The sequence below is a fragment of the Hemibagrus wyckioides genome, linkage group LG14 (assembly GCF_019097595.1).
Source record: "Hemibagrus wyckioides isolate EC202008001 linkage group LG14, SWU_Hwy_1.0, whole genome shotgun sequence".
Classification (NCBI taxonomy): domain Eukaryota; kingdom Metazoa; phylum Chordata; class Actinopteri; order Siluriformes; family Bagridae; genus Hemibagrus; species Hemibagrus wyckioides.
In genome coordinates this window covers 4,021,546-4,031,200 of record NC_080723.1, presented here as the reverse complement: position 1 = coordinate 4,031,200, position 9,655 = coordinate 4,021,546, and the positions used below count along the sequence as shown (strand labels likewise).

The 9,655-nt window shown below is 41.3% G+C and overlaps 1 protein-coding gene across 1 annotated transcript; it reads right to left on the bottom strand.

Moving 5' to 3' along the window:
• hprt1l (hypoxanthine phosphoribosyltransferase 1, like) lies at window positions 1-7,568 on the bottom strand. Its single transcript, XM_058407562.1, has 9 exons — window positions 7,414-7,568; window positions 6,001-6,107; window positions 5,220-5,403; window positions 4,937-5,002; window positions 4,808-4,825; window positions 4,476-4,558; window positions 3,235-3,281; window positions 603-679; window positions 1-516 (listed from the first exon to the last, which is right to left on the bottom strand). The coding sequence occupies exons 1-9, from the start codon at window positions 7,432-7,434 to the stop codon at window positions 469-471; spliced, it is 651 nt and encodes a 216-aa protein (XP_058263545.1). The 5' UTR covers window positions 7,435-7,568; the 3' UTR covers window positions 1-468.
• Between the last annotated feature and the right edge of the window lie 2,087 nt (window positions 7,569-9,655).

Here is a 9,655-nt window from a genome sequence, read left to right as displayed (position 1 = left end):
CACATTTGAGGATTACTTTATTGCTGTAATTCAGGAGGTCTCCTCCACCCTGATGATTACAAAACAAAACATTCATTTGATTGTATTTGATAAACATTCTGTACAATATTAGTAGATATGACATTGTGTACAGTCATGCACTGAATTCATTTCATAACTCAAACTAAAACGTCTTCTTTCTCTCCAAACCACTGCCATCAAGTACATCCTAAGGCCTCAACAGAAATAAATAAAAACATACACTTAAAACAATAGTTCCTAATATGTTCCATGTGACTGATACGAATTAACGTCTAATTTTGAACCAAGACCTACTTTCCGGTCGCTCGTACATTCTCCAACATCTTTGGCCTTTTGTTAAGTGACGTTCGTACGCCTTCGAGAAAGAGCAGAATGTAGAAACGCAGCCAAGAGAGGAGGAGGTCACAGTGGTGTCAGTCTTCATGCATCCAGCATTTTATACCCTCTTCATAGTCTGTACTTTTCTTTCGCCCGCTCGCTGAGTATGCAGATGTGCTGAAAGGAAACGAAGAAGCGACTCATGAAATAAACATTCCCTTCAGAAGCTCAGTCATGTGTTGGTGCGACTCTAGGGTCCTTACATTCAAATCCCTGAAATATTCGTTGTAGTCTAGAGCATATCCCACCAGGAATTTATCAGGAACCTCAAAACCGAAGTCTGAAAGAAAGACAAGGAGGAAAATGTAAAAAAATATATATGTAAGAGTGATTTGACTAGAATGAATCCACAGCATTAAGCTGGAAATGACTATGATTATGAGCAACAATATGTTGTTTTTTTATACTAGACAAGATATTAACATCAACCCTCTAACTAAATGAACCCATTCCTGATAGGCAGCAAGCAGCAGCTGTTCTTTGAGGAAACATTTACATTAGTAACAGATCATTCAATGCTGTTAAAGTTAAAAGTTGACATGCTTCAGGGTTTAACTACACAAATTTGTGCATCATATATAATATTCACATCCATCCATTTTCTATGCACTCACTCCTATGGGCAATTAAGAATTACCAATCAACCTAATGTATGTGTTTTTGGACTGTGGAAAGAAACCAGAGTGCCCGGAGTAAACCCACGGGAGAACATGCAAACTCCACACAGAAAGGCCCTGGTCTGTTCAAACCCAGGATTCGAACCCAGGACCTTCTTGCTGTGAGGCGACAGTGCTAACTAAGCCACCATGCTGCTCTATAACATTCACAGTCTTAAAAATATTTATTTTATTCCGGTTTTTAATATCAGAGTATCTGGAATGTGAATCTTCGAATTCTATGTGAACATTTGCAATATCCATTTCAGCTTCTAAAGATGACGAAGCATTTATTTCTCGTGTTTACATTACTGCACAGTGAAACTGATTCATTCCAGCTCATTAGGAAGTTGGGGTCATAGCACAGGGTCAACAATGATACAGCACATCAGAGCGGAAGGAGTTAAGGGCCTTACTTAAGGGCCCGACAGTGCTGGTGCTTGAAACCTCAACCTTTTTATCAGTAACCCAGAGCCTTAACCGTTGAGACCTCCCTAATGTGCTCCAGTGTAACACTGGTTTCAAGAGAGCTGAAATATTATATGACACTATATTGCCAAAAGTTTTGGGACACCCCTCCAAATCATTGAATCCATGTGTTCCAATCCCTTCCATGGCCACAGGTGTATAAAATCCAGCACCTAGGCATGCAGACTGCTTCTACAAACATTTGTGAAAGAATGGATCGCTCTCAGGAGCTCAGTGTATTCATGCATGGTACCGTGATAGGTTTCCACCAGTGCAATAAGTCCATTCATGAAATTTCCTCACTACTAAATATTCCACGCTCAACTGTTATAACAAAGTGGAAGCAGTTGAGAAAACAACAGCAACTCAGCAACGAAGTGGTAGGCCACGTAAAATCACAGAGCGGGGTCAGAGCATGCTGAGGAGCACAGTGTGCAGAAGTCGCCAACTTTCTGCAGAGTTAATAGCTACAGACCTCCAAACTTCATGTGGCCTTCAGATTAGCTCAAGAACAGTGCGTAAAAAGCTTCATGGAATGGGTTTCCATGGCCGAGCAGCTGCATCCAAGCCATACATCACCAAGTGCAATGCAATGTCGGATGCAGTGGTGTAAAGCACACCGCCACCGGACTCTAGAGCACTCTGGAGACGTATTCTCTGGAGTGACCGATCACGCTTCTCCATCTGGCAATCCAATGGACGAGTCTGGGTTTGGCGGTTCTTAGGAGAACGGTACTTGCCTGACTGCATTGTGCCAAGTGTAAAGCTTGGTGGAGGGGGATAATGGGGTTGTTTTTCAGGGGTTGGGCTCGGTCCCTTAGTTCCAGTGAAAGGAACTCTTAATGCTTCAGCTTCATACCAAGACATTTTGGACAAGTTCATGCTCCCAACTTTGTGGGAATAGTTTGGGGATGACCCCTTCCTGTTCCAACATGACTGCACACCAGTGCACAAAGCAAGGTCCATAAAGACATGGATGAGAGACTTTGGTGTGGATGAACTTGACTGGCCTGCACAGAGTCCTGACCTCAACCTGATAGAACACCTTTGGGATGAATTAGGGCGGAGACTGAGAGCCAGGCCTTCTCGTCCAACATCAGTGCCTGACCTCACAAATGCGCTTCTAGAGGAACGGTCAAAAATTCCCATAAACACACTCCTAAACCTTGTGGAAAGCCTTCCCAGAAGAGTTGAAGCTGTTATAGCTGTAAAGGTACGGGACAATTCCGTATTACATTCATGTGCATGTAAAGACAGACGTCCCAAAATCTTTGCCAATATCGTGTACATTAGTCAGGCAGCTTGTGCTCTCTCACAAAATTGACTTCCACCTCCAAACTGGAGGGGATTTCCCAGCATTTACAGCATAAAAGCTTGAAACTACACCCCAGCTGTTGATGAGTACAAATGTTTACAAAAGATATACTGTCCACATGTCTCATAAGCTCGCTGAAATCTAGCAAGTCATTAATGGCTAGTTCAGTGCACTGATAACAGACTCCCGCGACTTCAGCAACTAATCTATGAGCGAGGGACAGTAACGTCTGTGCTTTTTAGGACAAGAGCTTATCAGCCTCCAACCTACTAAAAGCATTGTGTAACCACTAAAGGCACACACACACCAGCTTAGGTCAAATTCTGAGCTCATGAACAGCAGGATTTATCCTTTCAGTGTCAAAAAGCTTAACAGAAATAATAGAAAGGTACTCACAATCAGGACGATATCCTGAGCTTCTGGGTGTCCTTTTCACGAGAAGGCTAAAATTGAGTAAACAGTTGAATTAATACATTTAATCTAAACAAATATAGAGTAGAAATATAATGATGCATAAGGAGGTGGTCGAGTCGGTGGGGTTTTTCTTCCTTAACGTGGTTTTGCCAATCCCCGTCCATTATCCAGGCAGGGAGGGGCGGGGCAAGCACATGCTTTCTCTAAGACAGATGAGGCTTTTTTTTGCTCATGCAGCATCACAACATAGCACTGTCCTCTGAGTGCGTTATCTATTCTGACTATTCTGCATGCATCGGCTCACAGATGGCTGATTGACAGGGAGGATTGTCCTCCCTCCAGCCCTCCCACCATGCAAACATGGCAAATTATGCCTTTTTGACTCTCTGTGGCATTGTCAGGATTCCAACTTGCAATCTTCAGATGAGAGGGAAAAATCGCTGATCTGTGCGCCTGTCCACAATCTGGCTGATACACACAGGTCTTGACTAGAGTAACTGAACCTAATATTTCTGCAGGACATAAATGAACACTGTGTATAGAGAAAGACAAGTCATTAAAGCTAAAACCTTCTCTTCACAAAGGCTGCAGGGTTAGGGAACTTGTTGTTAGGGAAATTGTTGGTTAAATAAAAGTGTCATGGTGTCCCTGATCCTGGAGTACAGCTTGTCCAGCACACTTTAGTGTTCTAACACACCCAGTATGAGATTAGCCGATTAGATGAATTGCATGTGTTAGAGCAAAAAAATAACTAAATCACGACAGGTGCAGGACAGGGGTACTCCAGCACCAGACCTGAGAAGCTACCAAGAGCTCCATCTTGTGGGGAATCTGCTGCTTTAGAATCAGGAGTGTGTGTGTGTGATGTGAGAGACAGGGTGTGAGTGAGAGAGAGAGGGGGAGAGAGAGAGAGAGAGAGGGGGAGAGAGAGAGAGAGAGAGATTTCAAGCCAGGTCTTATGGGATATTTCCCATCTATTAATACATCTTGTTACAGACTGTTTTCAAAATACAGTCCAAGGGTAAGATTCTTTTTAGGGGCATTAAGGATGGAGATATACAGTACAAGAATACAGAAAGAATAAGTGACTTGTGTCTCAAGTCATGTGACTTCAGAGCTCTACCAGGACCTCATGATAATCGTTTTATATTTATACAGAAATCCATCCTTTGGAAGTGTACATCATTCACCTGAAACATCATGATCAATAGTCACTCTTTTACCTGGCCACTTTAACCATCTTGGGTTGACATTCTTCTAATAATGTCAGCAGAGTTTCCATCGTCTTCCCAGTCTCTATAATATCCTGAAAAGCATCCGAACAAAGTGAAAAAGAGTCAGTGCGGCTGATATTGTATTAACGGCTCGGCATCACAGTGTATCTACATCTACTATAGTATTTTCCCCTAACATGCCAAACTTTTTAGATGTCTATAAACGACATCAATCAACTGTGCATTAGCAGGTCTTGCACATATTAAACAGAGTCATAAAGCATGAGTGAAACAATCTATTCTTTTTAAAACCATGATCTATTCAAAGTAAAAAGACTCACCTCGACCACAAGCACATTCTGGGCAACAAAAAAGAAAGGAAGACAGAAAGAAAAAATTTCATAAGCAATACAAAGTAAACAGACGAACATCACTGGCTTTAGAAAAGAAGAAATAAACACAAAGCTTACTTTTCCACTAAGAGAAGCTAGGTCATCGCCTCCAATAACCTGTACGTGGTTTGTCGTCTGGTCATTCTGGAAACCATTTAAACAATGATTGCACATAGTTCTGGTCTACGTTAAGCAGATCTGATACAGAACCAGTTCTAGAAAGCTTTCCTGTAGGTGTTCGTGACGTCAGAGTAACGAGAGACATCACAAAATCTCTGCTATGAACATAACCCACACAGTAGGGTATTTTATTCATAAATCCCAAGCAGAAATCCAAAAATAAAAGAGGTCTAGCACTCACGGAGTAGCTCTTAAGCCTAATAAAATCCACAGTCAACGGCACAGACTTGTCACTGTTGCGATTCAGTGCCTTAATATAATCCATCAGGTCTGCGAAGAATGTATAGCCTCCTTTCAGCACACACAGGGCCACGATATGTTGGGTTCCCATATCACGGACAATATCTCTGGCCAAGCGTTCGATCCTAAAGAGAAATATATATATAATAAACGATACTTCATTCAATTCAATTTTTATTTGTATAGTATGACATTGTCCCAGATCAGGTTTAGAGGAATATATAGAGTTTGATTCTCTTAACTTTTATCTAAACCCAGAGGCAAATACAGCAAGGAGAAACTCCCTGAGATGATATGAGGAAGAAACCTTAAGAGGAACCAGATTCAAAATGGAACCCATCCTCATCTGGGTGACACTGGAGAGTCTAAATCATCATTTCCTTTCTATAATTCTATATAGTCCAAGTTCAATTGTGTAACCAGGAGCTTTTGAGCTACTTCAGCATAAGAAATTTGCAAACAATGAACCACTGTTTGATTTTTTTGGAACACTACCGAAGCTTTATTTTTCAATAGAATGCTCTCCACAAGTGCCACGTGCATGAACGGCATGGTCAGAGAAAATTTGTTTAACAAATATGCAGAAATGCAGAATTCAAATCACATGCTCATCCTGCGGTCTGACTCCAGGCCCGGCTAACACAGCTGCCTGAAGACAAATCTATGCTCTTCCACGTCTCTGGAACCTACCGGGTTACTCATCACTGAGCTTATTGACTTACCTATCCTTTATGAGACCATTGGGAATGATAACACTGTCCAAGTCTTCTTCATAGTGTTTAGGTATGCAAAAGAGGCTCAGTGCGTACCCCTTGTTCTCATCGTCAATCTGCGAAGATTAGAAACATGCAATCATGTCTAAGGTGTGTGTATTTCCATGGAAAGCATGTAAGAGGAGTTCATGTTAAGTATATGCATTAATATACTTATTAGTATAATCATTTTTAATGGTATTAAACTGTACCTCTCCTCATCACTGAAGCTTTCGTACCTTTAATATTAACCAGCGTTTGGAAATGGTGTACCTTTTTCTGAGACATAATTAGACTATAATTGCCTGTTAAAATAAAGGCGAGGTTTTTGAAGGTACATAACCTCAATGCTACATTAAAAGGTACATCAGTTGTTACAGAGTGGTGGAAATATAGATATAAAACACCAACAATAGCTGATATTAACATGACAGACGTTCATACGTTATCCTTTTTCCGGGTCTGTTAAATGAAATGTTGTTAACTTCATAAACAAGTGGCCTAATGGGTTTTGTTGGTAGAAATGTCTGGAAGAAATAGAAATCTCTAGGGTGCTAATATTTATTTAGCCAAAATATGATGTATACAGTTGTAAAGGCTAGCTAAAGTTGATACTCTACTGCATCTGTGGAATTCATCTTACAGTGGGTCACCAGCCTGAAAAAGGTGACCCTTCTAAGATCACACACACTAAAGCTACAAAATGGTGTAAAGCCAGAAAGATGGCTACAGCTTCATACACTTCGCTTTATTTCTATGGGTTGAGGTTAACAGGTAAACAGTGACGTCTCCTGGGCAACAACAACTCTCTCTCTCTCTCTCTCTCTATATCTATCTATCTATCCATCCCTCTACCTCTATTTCTCTATATATATCTCTCTCACTATTTATATATATATATATATATATATATATATATATATATATATATATATATATATATATATATATATATATATATATACACACACACACACACACACACATACATACATATAGACACACACACCTCTATTTCTCTCTATATATCTCTTTCTATCTCTCGCCATCCTATCTATCTATCTATCTATCTATCTATCTATCTATCTCTCTACCTCTCTCTCTCTCTCAACTGGTTAAAACAGCAATGCTCTCGACCATAACAACATCCAGTACAGGTGCATATTAGAACAAATCAGAACCGTTTCCATCAGATCATCATCATCATCATCATCATCATCCTCATCCTAAAGCACACGGTAAGCGTCTTTTCCGTAGCCGACACTCCTAACACACATTCCCCGAGGCAGAAGAAGCATTTCGGCCCGTGTTTCCTGACACCGAGCCTTCGGTTCCACCGCCCTGCCAATGCTACGAGAACAGAGTACATGAGACGCAGCTCACCTCTAAATAAGAAGCGGCCATCCTGAGCAGCTTGCCCTTGAAGTACACTACGGTGATAGCGCTGGAGTCATGCTTGTCTGTGCACGCGCTCCCACTCGCTCCCTGCACTTTTAAAGCCGTGACGTCAGAATCCCGTTTCCTTAATAATCTGATTTAAGTGAGAGCTTCAGGAGTAGTGTGGAATGCCAAAAGGGACAGTGAAGACCGTTTATATTGTATATAGCTTGGTTGCATAACAATCCCTAAAATCTGCAGCAGTAAAGGACAACTTATTAAAAATCAATGCAATCTTGCCAAAGGTTTTGGGACACCCCTCCAAATCATTGAGTTCAGGTGTGGTTTTTCAGGGGTTGGGCTCGGCCCCTTAGTTCCAGTGAAAGGAACTCTTAAAGCTTCAGCAAACAAGACATTTTGGACAATTTCATGCTTTGTGGGAACAGTTTGGGGATGACCCCTTCCCGTTCCAACATGACTGCGAACCAAGGTCCATAAAGACATGGATGAGAGAGGTTGGTGTGGAGGAACTTCACAGAGTCCTGACCTCAACCCCATAGAACACCTTTGGGATGAATTAGAGGGGAGACTGAGAGCCAGACCTTCTCGTCCAACATCAGTACCGGACCTCACAAATGTGCTTCTAGTGTAATGGTCAAAAATTCCCATAAACACACTCCTAAACCTTGTGGAAAGCCTTCCCAGAAGAGTTGAAGCTGTTATAGCTGCAAAGGGTGAGGCAACTCCATATTACATTCATGTGCATGTGAAGGCAGACGTCCCAAAATTTTTGGCAATATAGTGTATAAGAGTACAGTGGGAGAGAGGATCATCTCTGTCATCACAATGGGGTGGAGTATATTGAATTATATACGACTCTAAGTATCACCTTACACGGTCATTTTACTACAGTATTAATAATTGTAGGATCACCAACCACCAACTAATGAGTAACCACGTCCATCATCCTCTGAGTCATTCCCATCCACACAGAAAGAGAGACCAATCCCAACAGGCCTGACTTTCATCAAGGACAAGGACAAGAACAAATTTCCTGCTAACTATCTCAATGTGGAGTATGAAGATCAAGATGATACCTGTTGTCACAACAGATTTGTGAGGACAGAAGGACGCACTATTGACAGAAGGTTGTGAGTTTGAATCCCAGCTCCACCGAGCTGCTACTGAAAGCAAGACGTTTAACCTTCAATTGTGTAAAATGAGATAAATTGTAAGTTAATGATCTGGTCCTGAAGAATGTAAATAACAAGAAACTCTACTACTATTTAGACAGGAAAGGAGACAAGTGTAAGCTGAGCCGAAACAGAACTCAAATTTTTTTCCATCTGAAGAACGTCTGCAAATAAAATTCATCTACGGAGACGTCTCCAGTCGATTAAGTCAAAGGTAATTTGATGATTTTATAGCGATATCGAATGAAAGTGGGTTTGGATCAATCATTATAGTGTGCCTAATAGTGTGTCGGTCCTCCTTTTGCTGCCAAAACACCCCTGACCCATTATGCACTCTGTATTCTGACACCTTTCTATCAGAACCAGCATTAACTTCCTTTGCAATTTGAGCAACAGTAGCTCGTCTGTTGGATCGGATCACACGGGCCAGCCTTTTCTCCCCACGTGCATCAATGAGTCTTGACCGCCCATGACCCTGTCAACGGTTCACCACTGTTCCTTCCTTGGACCCCTTTTGATAGATACTGACCACTGCAGACCGGGAACACCCCACAAGAGCTGCATTTTGGAGATGCTCTGATCCAGTGGTCTAGCCATCACAATCTGGCCCTTCATCAAACTCGCTCAAATCCTTACACTTGCCCCTTTTTCCTGCTTCTAACATCAACTTTGAGGACAAAATGTTCACTTGCTGCCTAATATATCCCACCCACTAACAGGGGCCATGATGAGTCTTATTCACTTCACCTCTCACTGCTCATGATGTTATGCCTGATCTGTGTACACGAGTTCATTAAAAACACACGCAAAGAACAATTTCAGATCTATCTTTATTTCATACAGATAGCAGCACATTTTACAGAAAAAAAAAAAAGAACTGCAAGAGGATACAAATTCAGGAGTGTACTGGTTTGTAAAGCAAAAGACAAATAGAGTCAATGTTAACTGTCGTTACTTCACATGGACTGAAAAGTAAACCTGGTGAATTCTAGAGTAAGTTATTATTCACAGCAAACAAACCATCAGGAAAAAAATAAAAAACACGATGAAGAACA

What these genes read in the sequence shown, in the direction of transcription:
- hprt1l (XM_058407562.1), bottom strand. Translation starts at nt 7,434, where the DNA reads ATGGCCGCTTCTTATTTAGAG. An exon ending in TTAGGCTTAAGAGCTACTCC is followed by an intron (nt 5,003 to 5,219) that starts GTGAGTGCTAGA and finishes AATGGTTTCCAG; the next exon opens with AATGACCAGACGACAAACCA. An exon ending in AATATTTCAGGGATTTGAAT is followed by an intron (nt 517 to 602) that starts GTAAGGACCCTA and finishes GTTTCCTTTCAG; the next exon opens with CACATCTGCATACTCAGCGA.